We start from the raw sequence: 16,080 nt of genomic DNA on the forward strand, positions 1-16,080 counted from the left end.
ACAACAGCTATGCCATCTCATTAGGGTCTACACTGTTCACTATTCAGTCAGTAGTTATCTTGAAATATGATTGAAAGATGGAAAAGTTTATTTAAGATATTTTCAGTAGTTTCTATTAAATTTCAATACTATCTTGCACAAAAAAAATGAATTTCACAATTTTCAGTACATTGATATTGTGCATGCTAAAGATTATAACATTAATTGGAGGATTATACATGCATAATATATATATTTATATCCTAAACATTCGTGTTTATCAATTATTGTTCAATCTTAACTTAAATAGTCAATCTTTTGAAATATACAACTAAATTATCTCAGTTAAACAGTGAAAATATGAGTATTATGTCATTTTAATAAATTCTAATATTTTTCATGCATCCAGAAACAAATTTCAGTAACTTCAGTACAGTATAAATATAAATCAGTGTCATAATGTATAAATTAATGAGCTGTGCCATGACAAAACCAATCAAGAGCGTTTGCGACCAGTATGGATCGAGACCAGCCTGTGCATCCACGCAGTCTGATCAGGATCCATGCTGTTCACTTACAAACCCTATAACAAGCAGAGAAACTGATAGCGAACAGCATGGATCCTGATTAGACTGCACGGATGTGCAGACTGGTCTGGATCCATGCTGGTCGCAAATGCACTATGTTGGTTTTGTCATGGCACGATATGATATTATCAAGATACCTGTCTATTCTTCAACTTGACATTCATGGCTATACTTTGTTCTTGTAGTGACTGTATCTCAGTACTTATACTGCTAAGATCAGACTGGAAACCATTCAACATCTCCTCCATCCTCTAAAATATAAACCAGTCCATCAAATATTACCATACATGTATATAGTACAACCTCTAAAGAGGAAGACAAAAAAATCTGGTTGTTGCTAAAAAAGGTGCAATTTATTTCATACTGCTGTTGTAAAGAGGCTATTGCTTTAGTTACAGAGGGCCACTATGCAGAGATTAAATCTATTTATTCTTTTACATATGTTTATATAAACTAGCCATTTGAAAAACATATGGGCAAACAAATTCAAGAGAAGTCAAATTGTTACTGATTGTCTACAGAGATATAGTTCAAAATAAAATTTGAAAAGATTTTTAGTTTAAAAATAGGCGCTTTTTCCTCATTTTGCACAATGTAGAACACCTACACATAGATTAATAGGGTTAAAATTCAATAAGAATTTATTTAAAAGGACTATAAGTTATATTTAGCTGGATAAGTATTTTAGTAATCTTGACCATCACCCAATTTCTTTTCTAACAACCATGAAGTTCTATTCCCAAACAAGAGGAAGTTCTATTCCTGAACAAGAGGTTTTGTTCATTCTGCTACCACATTAACACATTTTCTCTGCGATCACTTAACCCTTTACCTCATATATATGTGAAACAACACACTTTCGACCCCCCCCCCCTTTTTAGGCCTCAAATAGTATAAAAATGTCATATTTGGGCCCCAAACACATGTTTTCGTTTGAGAAATTTTGCTAAAAAAAGTGAGCACTTTTTTGGCGCCGCCCCCCATCCAAAAGATACATGAGGGGGTTGCCAGAAGGGGACTTGTAAGAGGCTATAAATGACCCCAGGTCCATCATAAGGTAACGTGTAACCAACCCTGAAAAGCCTTTGACTCTATCTCAATCCCTTGAGAAGTTGCAGCACTTTGAAATAAATTTTGATGGAAATAATCGAGGCAAAATAGTGATTTTTAGCAATTTTGAGATGTCCCCTCGTTGCCATGGTAACAGGAAATTTAAGACTGAGCATGTCGTTACAAAGGCAATGGGTCAATAAACATTTGTGCCAAGTTTGATTAGTATTTAAGCATTTTTCATAGTTTCATAGCAGTTTGAATTTGTAACAGGAGGCTTTTCAGTGAAAACGGCCATTTTTCACAATATGCTCATGAGGGAAAGGGTTAAGCGGCTGTTCTGGATAACTAGCAAGTGATTACCAATTTCTAAACAAAAGACCCACTACTAATCCTAGATAATTTCTGTTTCAGCAATGAGAGACATTGGCCAATATTGTTTGTTTGTTTGTTTCATTTTACGCCTTTTCCCAACAGTATTTCAGTCATATAGGCGGGTATAGTTTCCTAGAGAGTTACACAGGTACTAGACTACCTTCCTCCGCACTAAACAACTAAAGCATCTCCCGGGGATTGAACCCACGCCAGAGAGGTAACTGGATTAGAAGATATCGACTCTAACCCCTCGACGATGGAGGCGGTTCCAATGGTCAATATACTCCATGTCTGTTGTTAATTGTCACAAAGAAATTTCACCTTGCCTGTGGATCTATCTTAAGCTTGGTAGATATAGCATGAAATCCACTGCAATATTATCAAGAGAAAAAACTGTTAAATTAACAGTTTCTAAAAATATGACCTTTGACCAGCAAATCAATAGAAGGATCTTATGTTTTTTTATATTATTATTTCAGGTAGAAGCAAGCATCTAAGTAGAACCACTGACCATCAGTATGTAAGTTGAATAGTTGCCTTATGTGAAAGAATCAAGGCTTTGGTGGGACTCAAACACATAACTGGCAGGGAAAAGTGAAGTCAAGTCAGCAACTTTGACCACACTGACATGGAGATCTTGACTGACCGTCCAGTAGATGACATGGAGGTCCTGACCGACCATCCTGTCTTAGTTGGTTGTCTTGTAGATGGAATTTTCAACCATATTTATAGGATTGACTTTATACACACAACCTCAGCGAAGTATTGTAAGTGAAAGAAAATAAAAATGCTGAATTACCTCTAGTATGGTATCACAAGCTGCTATCTGTTTATGGAGGCTGGCAATATTCTCACTCTCCTTGATATCTGGTTGTTATGTTAAAGATTGATATTCTCCTATATACTGTACATTAATGATATCTTTAAAAGAATCAAATCAATAGGACAAGAGCTGTCAGTCAGACAGCATATTATTTATTATGTACTTACCAAAGGGGAAAAATTCATTAAAAGTCCATGTTATGAGATACATAAAATACGCATAGATAAATCCCCATCCTCAACTGCAATTATTTTCAAAAGCTCACAATGGAGCGTTTTATAAATACAACAAATCTTTGTAAGACCAAATAAAAAAAAGAATTTTTATGACCCTTTTTTTCTGTCAATAGATGTTGAGTGTGAAATAAATGCTACCACCAATCTGCATTATGATTTAGCCACTCAGATATAAATATATTTTTCCTGAAAATATCAAGTCATGTCTTGATTTCAAAACATGCAAAACAATAAAATTTATATCAATCCCTTAACTAACTTGATCTTCTTTAATAAGATGAATTATTTTAATTCACGAGTTGCTGAATACTTTTCCATCATATTTAATATACAATAAAATTAACATTCAAGAAATAACAACAAACTCCTTAGTTTCCATGATTTCGATATCGCTTTCAATGCTTGTACATATCATCCACCGAATTCTTTTAATCAATTTTCTTTATTTCAACACTGCAGAAGGAACATTTGTCATGTTTGAATGCAAGTACATGTATATAATATATTTAAGGATACAGTCCTGTATCGAAGCATTTTCTACCTGAAGTAATTCTGACTCTATCTGTTTAGAATATTGTCGTAGATCAACTCCCTGAAATACACAGAATATAAAATATTCATTTATATGTTATTTGTAAAAAAAAATGTTTTTTGAGTCTAAAGGGAGATTAAACTTAGAGCACCTGAATAATTCATCCAATAATGCCAGTCAAAGGTCAAGAGAGTGTAAAGCCCAACCTCATTTGCTCTAACTCTGAGGTACTCACAATTTTTGTTTTCAAAGAGCGTAAGTTCGAGCTTAACAGGGTTTAATATCAAGTATAAATTAGACTGTATTTTGGGGATGGAGGGGGGTTGAAGGGTAAGGAGATAGGGCGGCCGCATTGGTAAGTATACTGTTTTACATCATCCAAAAATGATGAAAATTTATTCATAGACAACCTCATTATGACATTACATTGTATTTCATCAGCTTGTGCTATCACTTACCAGGTATTAAGTTTGTTGTCATTAACTATTTTGTATTTTATAGTTGATGAAGAAAACAGTCAAACACACACACACACAATGAATGATGCATAGAGTAACAAATTGAAAAATCATTTTATGTCACAGATAGGTCACATTTTACCAATATTTTTTTCAAACATATTAAAGGTGAACAAAATATATTGTTTATAATTAATTCTAACACGACCCGCATTAGGTTCAAACTCGAGTTACAATAACGTCAGTATGTTAGTGAAACGCACCCCAGGTACGGCAGCATTTACTTGATGATGTCATGTTAGAATTGAAATAATATATCCAAATCGGTGATTTTTATCACTTGATAAAATCACTGTTTGTTGTTCGGATGCGCATCATTATATCACTCCGGCTGTGCCCTCGTGATATAATTCCTCGCACTCGAACCCCAAACAGTGATTTTCTTGAGCAATAACATCACAGTTTTGGATATATTATTTCTTTATTAATTAATACTTACAGTCTTTAATGCTTCCTTTACAAACTCATCTTCTAAATTTTCTTGAATATGAACTGTAGAAGAATAAAACAATAACTATGTTTATATGTACATGTATCACTTACATATTTTCATTGAATTCATCAAACGATGATGCATTTTTCTAAAATTTCTAAGCTCCATTTGTCAGGCTAAAAAGTACATCACTTAATATTTATTTTGAAATAAAGAAAGAATACATGAACCATAAAATAATAAAACATAGTGTATTTTTACCACTGGGCACTTGTGACATTGATCAGCACTTTTACCAATTATCTTTGCCCTTTATTTATATTTTATAGTTGATGCTTCAATACATTACTTATAAGGAGGTAGTCATACACACAAAATGAATGATGTACATGTATGCAGCAACATATAGAGAATGATTTGAGCAACAGAGAATGCTTTAAAAGTACATTATGCCTCAGAAAAGAGTATCTTTTCCTTCTTCAGAAAGGACAAAAAATGATTATATTACCATTTAAATGCTAGGTAAATGTTTATTATTGTAAGAAATTAGCATTGATTGTGAAAATTTATGTCAATACTAAGAGTAGCAAAATGTAAACAAAATAGTATTTTGACTTCCATAAAAATTACTTAAATCACTATAATTGTACTAATTGTCAGAAAGCAATAGAAGCAAAAGATGGTACAGTTAATTAACCAATGAACATCTTTTCAGAAACTATAACAGGACACCAAAAGAAAAGCCTTTGAGAAATAAAAATAAAACCGTATCTGAGGCATATTGGACATTTAAGACAAAACAGATATATAACTCCAAAAAAGCAATCCCCTCCTGATTTAACATTATTCTGAGGCTAAAATTTTCAGACCTTAATAGTGGAACCTTGATTTTTGTCTAAGTGGTAACAATCACTGAAATACTGATTACTTGCAAGCAGCAAGCCTCAGTGGCTCATTCCTGTGAGCTTAAATCTCACTAGTGACTTTCACAATTGAACGATATCCATTAACATGTAGTTTACATAAGCCAGCAGTTCCTCTCATTTCCCCAGCCTTGCTTGAAATAGTATACATAGAGTGGTGCAAGGTCTTCCTTCATTTGTAAAGCTAGATGGTCACAATATGACATAACAGCACAGGCATGACTTTAATTAAAAAGTTTACACAACCAAAATAAAATATATATTAACATATTATGGGAAAAAAAAGAACAAACACTGTCACAATATATTTCTTATACATTTTGGAATTGGATATAAAAACAAGTATCAAATACTTATGTAACACATCTCCTAAGCATGTTTAAGTTAAAGGTTAATACTCACCATCCACCTCTTCTAGTAGGAAGTCATCTGATGTTAAATCAAGTTCTCCTAGATTGAGAGCTATCCCTTCAACCTCCTGTAATTAATGCACATAAAATAGAATCCAAAATAATTAATGAGAGCACCGCTAGGCGGAGCATTATATGCCCAAATGTGTTTTTTTTTTAAGTAAGGATGAAGCATTTGTAAGACATGGGAATTAAAAAGTATTAGGTCCTTCAAATAGCAATCCTCCTATGAAGTTTGAACACTTTGGGCCAAATGGAACTTAAGTTATGCTCCGGGAAACTGTTTTCAGTTTGAAAGTAATAGTGACCTTGACCTTGTAACCCCAAAATCAATAGGGGTCTTCTAACTAAAATGGACAATCATCCTTTGAAGTTTGAACACTGTGGGCCAAATGGAACTTCAGCTATGTTCTGGAAACTGTTTTCAGTTTGAAAGTAATAGTAACTTGATCTTTGACCTTGTGACCCCAAAATCTATAGGGGTCTTCTACCCAATATGGACAATCATCCTAGGAAGTTTGAATATTGTGGGCCAAATGGAACTTAAGTTATGCTCCAAAAACTGTTTTCAATTTTAAGGTTATAATGACCTTGACTTTTGACCTTGTGACCCCAAAATCAATAGGGGTCTTCTACCCAATATGGACAATTATCCTATGAAGTTTGAACACTGTGGGCCAAATGAATTTCAAGTTATGTTCCGGAAACTGTTTTCAGTTTTAAGGTAATAATGACCATGACCTTTAACCTTGTGACCCCAAAATCAATAGGGGTCTTCTCCCAAATATGGACAATCATCCTATGAAGTTTGAACACTGTGGGCTGAATGGAACTTAAGTTATGCTCCGGAAACTGTTTTCAGTTTTAAGGTAATAGTGACCTTGACCTTTGACCTTGTGACCCCAAAATTAATAGGGGTCTTCAACCCAATATGGACAATCATCCTATGAAGTTTGAACACTGTGGGCCAAATGGAACTTAAGATATGCTCCGGAAACCAAATTGTTAACAGACAGACTGACAGACGGATGCCAGAGGGTATAACATAATATGCTCAAAATTCTTTCGGTGATCATCATTTCAGTGATAATTTGGTAAAATACAGCGTAAATCTCTGCTTATGTTTGTAAAGGGTCTAAAGTAACAGCTATGAAAATAGAGAGTAGCTAGCCGTACGGGCCTGTATGACTCGCCAAAAGTTCTAGCCGTACTTGAGTCATGTATGGCTAGCCAGAACACACAGCATTGTCTAGCTGTACAGCACTTTTCAGAATTATATGAAAGTAAAAAAAATGCATATGTTATTTTTTGTCTTTAACCCTTTACCTCATACAGACGTGTTTTAACGGCTTTTTGACACCCCCATCCCTTTCGAGGCATCAAACAGTTAAAAATTATTTAGACCCCAAAAACTGTTTTTCATTTGGGAAAAGTAACTGTTGCTAAAAAAAGTTATCAATTTTTTCGGCGCCGCCCCCTATCAAGATGGTACATCACATGATCAGGTGGTTGCCAGAAGGGGGATGTGCCCCCTTCTGTTTGGGGTGTTTGAAGAGGGGCAGTAGTCCCCCTCATCGCCAAGAAAATTTTGGACTTGTGAGAGGCTGAAAATGACCCCAGGTCGATCATAAGGTAACGTGTAACCAACGCTGAAAAGCCTTGACTCTATCTCAATCCCTTGAGAAGTTGCAGCTCTTTGAAATTAATTTTGATGGAAAAAATCGAGGCAAAATAGTGATTTTTGGCAATTTTGAGATGTCCCCTCGTTGCCATGGTAACAGGAAATTTAAGACTGAGCATGTCCTTAATAGGCAATGGTCCAGTCAACATTTGTGCCAAGTTTGATTAGTATTGAAGCATTTTACATAGTTTCATAGCAGTTTGAACTTGTAACAGGAGGCTTTTCACTGAAAACGGCCATTTTTCACAATATGCTCATGTGGGAAAGGGTTAAAATCCTTGTTTAAAGACATAGATCTACAATATTATGCATTTTCGACTTTTATATAATTTTTAAAATTGCCCTACGCCTAGACAATAAAGTTTGCCCTGGCTAGCCGTACTTGACTCGCGTACGGCTAGCATTTTGGCTAGACATACGGGTCTGTACAGCTAGCCACTTCCATGAAAACATAAGTAAACAAATAAAAAAACATTTTCCTCTGTTTCTGGATTTCTAAACAGAAATAAATGGCATTGTATTAACCAAAATAGACCAGTTTAAATCAAATTAAAAATGTCCCTTTGGGCATCATCAAATAGCAAACATAAAAACAAGCCTAGGTACGAAACTAAATGAGGACGAATCAAGGTGGTTGGAGAACAATTCACATTAGCATCACCCAGTAAAAACATCTTTATCTTTTTTAAAAGCAAATTTTATTTTCGAAAAAGTAATCATGAAAAATGTTTGCAAAAACAATCAATTTCATTATGATTTCGTGATTCTGGCAAAATAAAAATATTTACTCTGGTTCGATGACAGCTGTCCGGCTCCATTTTGTTAGGCTGTATCCCGGCTTGAAAATTCTTTACTTCAGAAGCCGCAAACATGCTCAAATGTAAGGGACCAGTATACAACAAACTTCCTTTTCCGCTGAACCACCAAAATGGTATGTCAGTAATAATAACACTACATCAAATCCATTGTATCACACTTGTTAACTGACTAATCGGTCCAAAATAGTTAAATTTATTATGATGTATTATATCACTGTATGAATTATCACATTTATGACGTTCCGCACGCCCTTAATTAGTATTATTTTGCATTGAGAAGTAGTGTAGGTAAGTTTTCTTGGATACTGCCGGATATAATTATAATCTGAGGGTATGCGGCATAATGCACAGTGGTTATTATAAGAAAATAGTTAAAATACTTGTTATTTGGGCCTTATCCAGGAAACGATCCCAGGAAATATACCAGGAGTACATGTAATGATGTATATAAGATGTTCATACCCTTCTACATCGGGCTTTATACTCTCTTAAAAACTCCCTTGTGGCTGAGGGGATGCAAGATTGAGGCATGAAAATTGCAGATACCGTGTATCACTGTGTGATAGAGTAGTTTGATTGTTTGAATTACCAGAGTCTATGCATTTCTTAGCCTCAGCAGGTTAGGTAGTTTCGATCTGGCACTGGTGTTGCTTTAAGTTTGTTATGCCTGAGGTTAGCCAGGTGATCTTTCCTGTTCAGGTACCATATGCCTTAATAGTTTGTTGGTGTGCCGTAAAGCCAAACAAAATGCAATAATTAATTTTCATTAAAAAAAATAATACATATAGGTCATTGTCATTGACATTATTTTATTGCAAAGAATTTACAAATTCAATGGAATACATGGATTGACAGTTTCCGAACTAGCAGACGACAGGCTTTTCTTATCAGTAGAATTGCAAGTAAAGATAACTGATTGCGTATCTCACTGTATTAAACATATGTAAAATGGTCTGACTTGTGGAAGGTTTAACTGTAAATTTAAATACCTTCAGTGTCAAACAATTTGTTGAAATATATACTGAGACGAAGCTAAGATCACAAGCTTTTCATTGGTGTAATAAATTTTAAAATCGGACATTAAATTACCCCAAACTAGTGGTTTAAAAATGGCTAAATTAACATTGTTTTGCATCGTTGACTTCAAACCACTTGCCCCTCACCTCTGTGGGTTTGAATCCCGACAGTGACTTGGATTCTTTCATGGGAGAAAGCTATCCAGCTAGCTTATGGAATGTCGGTGGTTCTATTCAAGTGCCCGTTTCTGCCTGAAATATTGCACAGAGGGGCATCTGAGGTCTTCCTCCACCAGTAAAGCTGGAACGTCACAGTATGACCTGTATACTGTATAGATGTGACGTAAAACCTAATCAAACAAACTGTATTTTCATCCAGTCCGGGAAACACATCCATTTTGTCTTTATGATCATTGTGAAATGGTATTTTATTTTTGCCTGTCTTTAATGATGATTACAGTGATATGAACCAACTGGTGTAAGATTTTTTTTAACTCTTATTTTGTATTTTAACATGTTGATATGGAAAAAAAATTTCATGATAATTGCATAATAATGATAATTATGATTTAAACATGGTATTTATTTGGTTGTCAGAAGTATGTTTGTTCGTTTCCTTATTTCCAGTGTTTAAAAGATGTCTGCTTTTATACATGTTATATTATTTTTTTGCTTTAAAAAAAGTATAAATTAATATTTCAGTCGTTGGTGATACCAGAGAAGTTCCAGCACATTCTTCGTGTTTTAAACACAAATATTGATGGAAGACGTAACATTATGTTTGCTCTCACGGCTATCAAGGTGTGTTCAGTTGTTTACAATTCATATAAAGTGTTTTATGATTTTGTAACTTTTGAAATAGTATAAGTTCTTTACAAATAATATTTAAAATTGAAAAATAAATGAGATGTTAGACAGTGAACACAGTACAGAGCTGAGTCTGATAATAGTGAACATGTGATCGTGTTCACTTATTTCTTCTGTCTGCAAAAGTCAGATATATAATAATTACCAAATTTGTTGTGGTGTTCATAATATCATAGGCAAAAATATAAACACTCCATGTTGACCCCAAACAAAAAATAATTTATGTACGAGCATCTAAATATGATTTTTCTGTTATTAACCATTTCCTTGTTATCATAAGTAAACCCCCGTAAAAATGTACATGCTCTATGTATATTACAGTAACCGGAGTGGGGTAGCTTACAGTTGCGCACTCAAGTTAACATGCCTGTATGGGTATACGATTTAACTCTGACACATTTTCATTGGAAAAGTCTCCAAACTATGATATAAGTATACTTACATGTAAATACTCGAAACTTTGTTTTTTTTTCAGGGTGTTGGTCGCCGTTATGCCAACCTTGTTTGCAAGAAGGCAGATGTAGATCTATCCAAGAGAGCTGGTGAACTTACTGAAGAGGAGGTAATTCAATATTCTTAAAAAAAACATTCCCTCTTTTCAGGGCTCGACATTAATTGTTGTTGGACTGCCTGGGATAACTAAAAGTTGTGTCAGGGCAAGTTAATTATCCCCCGCCGATGGAATCGGGAGGGGGATATAGTTTTGGCGTTGTCCATCCGTCCGTCCGAATTTCGTTTCCGGAGTAGTTCTCTGCAACTACTGGCTTGAATTCAACAAAACTTTATGGGAATCATCAATGTCAAGAGGAGATGTGCATATTGTCGGCTTGTTTCGGTCCGACCCTTCAACTCAGAGTTATGGCCCTTGATTAGTTATGTAGTATGCATATAGAGTACAAATCGTTTCCGTAGTAGTTCTCTGCAACTACCGGCTGGAATTCAACGAAACTTTATGGGAATCATCAATATCAAGAGGAGATGCGCATATCGTCGGCTTGTTCCGGTCAGACACTTTACCTCAGAGTTATGGCCCTTGATTAGTTATGTAGTATGCATATAGAGTAAAAATCGTTTCCGCACTACTTCTCTGCTACTACTGGCTGGAATTCAACGAAACTTTATGGGAATCATCAATACCAAGAGGAGATGCGCATATCGTCGGCTTGTTTGGGTCAGACACTTTAACTCAGAGTTATGGCCCTTGATTAGTTATGCAATATGCATATGGAGTAAAAATCGTTTCCGGAGTAGTTCTCTGCAACTACTGGCTGGAATTCAACAAAACTTTATGGGAATCATTAATATCGAGAGGAGATGCCCATATCGTCGGCTTGTTCAGGTCAGGCCCTTTAACTCAGAGTTATGGCCCTTGATTAGTTATGTAGTATGCATATAGAGTAAAAATCGTTTCCGCACTACTTCTCTGCAACTACTGGCTGGAATTCAACGAAACTTTATGGGAACCTTCAATACCAAGAGGAGATGCGCATATCGTCAGCTTGTTCCGGTCAGACACTTTAACCCAGAGTTATGGCCCTTGATTAGTTATGCAGTATCCATATAGAAAAATATTTGTTTCCTCGCTACTTCTCTGCTATTACTGGCTGGAATTCAATGAAACTTTATGGGATACTAAGAGGAGATGTGCATATCGTCGCCTTGTTCTAGTCAGATACTTATAACTCAGATTTATGGCCCTTGATTAGTTATGTAGTATGCATACATCTCATTGGCATTTCCAGATTTTACTATTTAACACAAAGTTATGGCTCTGTTATTGCCCTAAATATTTATCAAGTTAAAAGAATATTACTGTTTATGCCATGATTAATATATAAATAAAGCCTTATGTCTTCAGTTGTTGTGTTAATAATAAGCAGTACTCGGCGGGGTATATAAATTCAACGAATTTGCTTGTTTCTTAAGGTAGCTTGCCTGACAAGGGCATTTGAAAAATAAAAACACAATTGAACATATTTAAGTCTTAATTCTACAAACAATTTGAATTCTTGCAAGTTATGACTTAAGTGTCAAACTTCAAACCACTTGCCTGTCACCACTGTTGGTTTGAGCTGCCCATGTCTCTTCAGAATTGTTATGAGACAGCTATCCAGCTAGCTTACGTAAAGGAGATGGTTCTACTTTGGTGCCTGTTTGTGATTTAATTTAAAGCACAGAGGGGCACTGAGGTTTTTTCTCCATCAGTAAAGCTGGAAAGTTGCCATATGACCTTTTCTGTGTTTGTGTGACATGTAACCCAACAAAAAAATGCAAAGCACTTGAAACTGGATTTTGACATTCATAGTTTAAAGAAAGGCCTTCTTTCACTTTGCATCCACTTAGTGAAAATCGAACATGGCTGACAAAGACAAAATTTAATGAAGTTAAATTCAAATATTTTATCCCAAGCATTTGTCATTAAGTATTGGTCAATCAAATGTAATATACAATCGTTTTAAATATGTAGCTAATTAAGCTCAACATGACAACTGAAATATGAGCATAATGTCACTTCAATGTACATAACTGATGAGTTTCACTTTCAGATTGAGAGGGTTATGACAATTCTCCAGAATCCTCGTCAGTACAAGATACCAGACTGGTTCCTCAACAGACAGAAAGATGTAAAGGATGGTAAATTTTCACAGGTCTGTATTTGTAATATTATATAATGTCTTGTCTTACCAGGCCATTACATGTAGTTTAGTTGGTAGGCAATTACTTGTCAGCTTTGTGAAAGCCAACATGCTCCATCATCAGATCGTAAAATTGCATAAATTATGAAAGTTGATTTTGGGGCAGAATATCAATGGCCCCGTTCCCCTCCTAAAGTAGTATGTTTTTTCTTCTTTCTGAGAAAAAAATCCCCTTTAAAACAAAAAAAAAATCGGAAGGAAAATCACCCATTTAATAAACTTCTGGCGTAAACAAGGTTCCAGTTTTACTGCTGACTTGTCAGTCACGTCTTGTTTTACATAATATGTATTTGTAAGACTAATATTTATGTTTTAGACTTTTTTGTCGGCATGTGTGGCTAGCATTTAAGGTCAGCGACTTCAACCTGCTGGCCTCTTTCCATTGCTGATTTAAGTCTATTCTGGGACTTAAAATGTAAGGAATCTAGCTTGCGGAAGGTCGGTGGTTCTACACAGGTGCCAGTTTCTGCCTGAATAGAGGATTTCCATATAACCTTAACAGTGCATGTGTGACTCTAGGCGAAACCAAAAAATTAAAATTTGTGATCTTAAGTTATTAGTCCCCTACCGGTTTAACCGGAGGGGACTTTAGGTTTACCCTCCGACCGTCTGTCTGTCAGTCCGTCTGTCCACAAATCTGGATCCCGCGATAACGCAAAAAGTACTGAAAATATTTTTATGAAACTTGATATATGGATAGATGGCAGTATGGAGATTATGCACGTCTTTTTTTTCTTCCTATGTTGAAAATTCTGGTTGCTATGGCAACAAATAGTCTGAAAATATGGCAAATTTAACACATAAACTGGATCCAATGATAACTCAAAAAGTACTGAAAATATTTTTATGAAACTTCAAATATGTGAAGATGGCAGTCTGGAGATTATGCACATCTTTTTCTTTTCTTCCTATGTTGAAAATTCTGGTTGCTATGGCAACAAATAGTCTGAAAATATGGCAAATTTAACACATAAACTGGACCCAGTGATAACTCAAAAAGTACTGAAAATATTTTTATGAAACTGGAAATATGGGTAGATGGCAGTCTGGAAATTATGCACATATTTTTCTTTTCTTCCTATGTTGAAAAATCTGGTTGCTATGGCAACAAATAGCCTGAATTTCAAGATTTCTGATTTGAATTTTTCTGCTTTTTCACTATAAGTTCTTTTTTTCTTAAGGTGTTTACTTCAAACTTTAAATATAACATTCTGGTCATCAACCACAACATATGTGACCAGGTTTACAACTCTAGCACAAAAATTATCAGTATTACCTCCCTTGAACTAAGAATTTTTATCAAAAAAAATGTTGTCTTTTTTAAATAACTTCTTTATTTCCTAATGTATCTACTTCAAACTTCATATATATGTTTCTTATTATCACTCAACATTTTTGAGAAGGTTAAATACTCTAGCAAGACTATTTCCAGAATTATGTCCCCCTTGAACTTAGATTTTTTCGAGAAATTGGTATTTTTCACTCCAACTTCTTCATTCCTTATAGGATTTACTTTAAAATCCCACATCGTAATAATATGACAATATGAAAATATCACTGGTAAAATTGAATGGCCAATGGCCCATCAGAATGTTGCTGGGGTTCTAACCGGTAGGGGACTTATGGATTGCTTGCAATACTATGATAATTGCTTGTTAACCAAGTAAAACATGTGTGTATCCTTTCAGGTAATGTCAAATGGCCTTGACAACAAACTTCGTGAAGATTTGGAGAGACTGAAGAAAATTAGAACACACAGAGGTCTTAGACATTACTGGGGGTATGTTATAGTAGTTTGTTTATCCTTCAGAATGCAAATAAGTCATTCTTTGTTAGCAATTTTATGATTACTTCCTTTATGCTATATTTGGATAACAACGGAAACCAGAATGAAAGTTTTCAATGAAGCCATTTAAGACCATAAGAATAAGGAATGATTTCTATTGAGCAGTAAATGATTGTCAATATCATTTGCTATTGATTATAAATAGTTATTTCTTTGTAAGCCATTTTGTTGTGTATGTGGTGCAAATGTTTTGCTTCTATTAGGGTTGTTATTGATGGAAAATTTTGAATACTGAGGACATTGTGGAATCAAATACCTCATACTTTTGAAAAGGTTAAATATTTTAACTGTTACTTTATAACATGGTGTTATGCATGCTAAAAGAAAGTTTGCTACTAGGTTATTATTTCTCACCGACTTCTGAAAATTAAATAACAAAAAAGAGTGACAAAAAAGAGAGATTTCTTCATGGGAAAATATTCTCGCAAGACGGGGAAAGATAGGTTTTAAATTGTATTGATATTCTTAATTGTGAATTGATACTGAATATGAAGGATATATCGATATCCCATTGCCAATGTTCAATTTCAGCAATAACGAGCTTGAATAATGACCCAAGCTATATAATTGATTTGATTATGATAATTTCATCAGCTTTTAAATGTAATAAAATAATTGAACTTTTTCATATTTTTCAGTCTCCGTGTAAGAGGTCAGCATACTAAAACAACTGGTCATACTGGTAAAACTGTCGGTGTGTCAAAGAAGAAGTAAACTGTACATACATTCTGTCAATAAAAAAAGCAAAGAACTTCAGCCTTTCTATTTTAGTTTATACAGAACTTTACTTTAGTTCCAATGTGTAGGAAGCTTTAAGCTTATAGACACGAGTTATGTTGTGGCATGTTACACAGATGGAAATTTGGAAACCAATGCATAAATTCTCTAATAGAATATCTATCATTTTGCTCACCAATTCATTAATTTTGAGAAAATAAGATATTGCTGGAACTGTAAGCTGAAAACTTGCACTTTTGGGAATATTTTCTATCCCCTTCACTAGAAAATCTATCTCGAACATTGGACTAACTGTTCTTTCATTGCCATTCAGAAATTAAAGATTAGTAGTCGACACTTGTGGAAAAATTTGTAAGTACTGGTTAGTTAGCCAGGTTGATGGATCAGCCGTTGAGATAAAAAAGGTGTTTAAATCTGAGAATAAACCTAATAACTTATATAACTGTTTAAGAAGAGGATAATTCCTTTTATGAAAATGGTGAAATCCAATAATAGTTATTATATAGTTTTTTTCCCTAAATTAATAACTGTTGTGGAATGTCGGTGGTTCTA

The 16,080-nt window shown here is 34.5% G+C and overlaps 2 protein-coding genes across 2 annotated transcripts in view; one reads left to right on the top strand and one right to left on the bottom strand.

Moving 5' to 3' along the window:
• The window catches only part of LOC132745865 (vacuolar protein sorting-associated protein 52 homolog), a 23,282-nt gene extending 14,826 nt beyond the window's left edge, over positions 1 to 8,456 (bottom strand). The window contains exons 1-6 of the mRNA XM_060734869.1: positions 8,336 to 8,456; positions 5,859 to 5,934; positions 4,540 to 4,592; positions 3,567 to 3,642; positions 2,791 to 2,858; positions 704 to 817 (exon numbers count right to left, since the gene is read on the bottom strand). Coding sequence (XP_060590852.1) covers positions 704 to 817; positions 2,791 to 2,858; positions 3,567 to 3,642; positions 4,540 to 4,592; positions 5,859 to 5,934; positions 8,336 to 8,419 — 471 coding nt within the window. The 5' untranslated portion in view covers positions 8,420 to 8,456. The remainder of the gene's footprint in view (positions 1 to 703; positions 818 to 2,790; positions 2,859 to 3,566; positions 3,643 to 4,539; positions 4,593 to 5,858; positions 5,935 to 8,335) is intronic.
• On the top strand, positions 8,428 to 15,546 carry LOC132745873 (small ribosomal subunit protein uS13). The gene is made up of 6 exons (XM_060734882.1): positions 8,428 to 8,478; positions 10,084 to 10,182; positions 10,724 to 10,810; positions 12,795 to 12,896; positions 14,633 to 14,724; positions 15,429 to 15,546. The coding sequence occupies exons 1-6, from the start codon at positions 8,476 to 8,478 to the stop codon at positions 15,502 to 15,504; spliced, it is 459 nt and encodes a 152-aa protein (XP_060590865.1). The 5' UTR covers positions 8,428 to 8,475; the 3' UTR covers positions 15,505 to 15,546.
• The last annotated feature ends 534 nt before the right edge of the window (positions 15,547 to 16,080 follow it).

Source organism: Ruditapes philippinarum, unplaced genomic scaffold (genome assembly GCF_026571515.1).
Source record: "Ruditapes philippinarum isolate M1 unplaced genomic scaffold, ASM2657151v2 ctg211_1_1_1_1, whole genome shotgun sequence".
NCBI classification, from domain to species: Eukaryota; Metazoa; Mollusca; class Bivalvia; order Venerida; family Veneridae; genus Ruditapes; species Ruditapes philippinarum.

What these genes read in the sequence shown, in the direction of transcription:
- LOC132745873 (XM_060734882.1), top strand. An exon ending in AGGATGGTAAATTTTCACAG is followed by an intron (nt 12,897 to 14,632) that starts GTCTGTATTTGT and finishes GTATCCTTTCAG; the next exon opens with GTAATGTCAAATGGCCTTGA. An exon ending in GGTCTTAGACATTACTGGGG is followed by an intron (nt 14,725 to 15,428) that starts GTATGTTATAGT and finishes CATATTTTTCAG; the next exon opens with TCTCCGTGTAAGAGGTCAGC.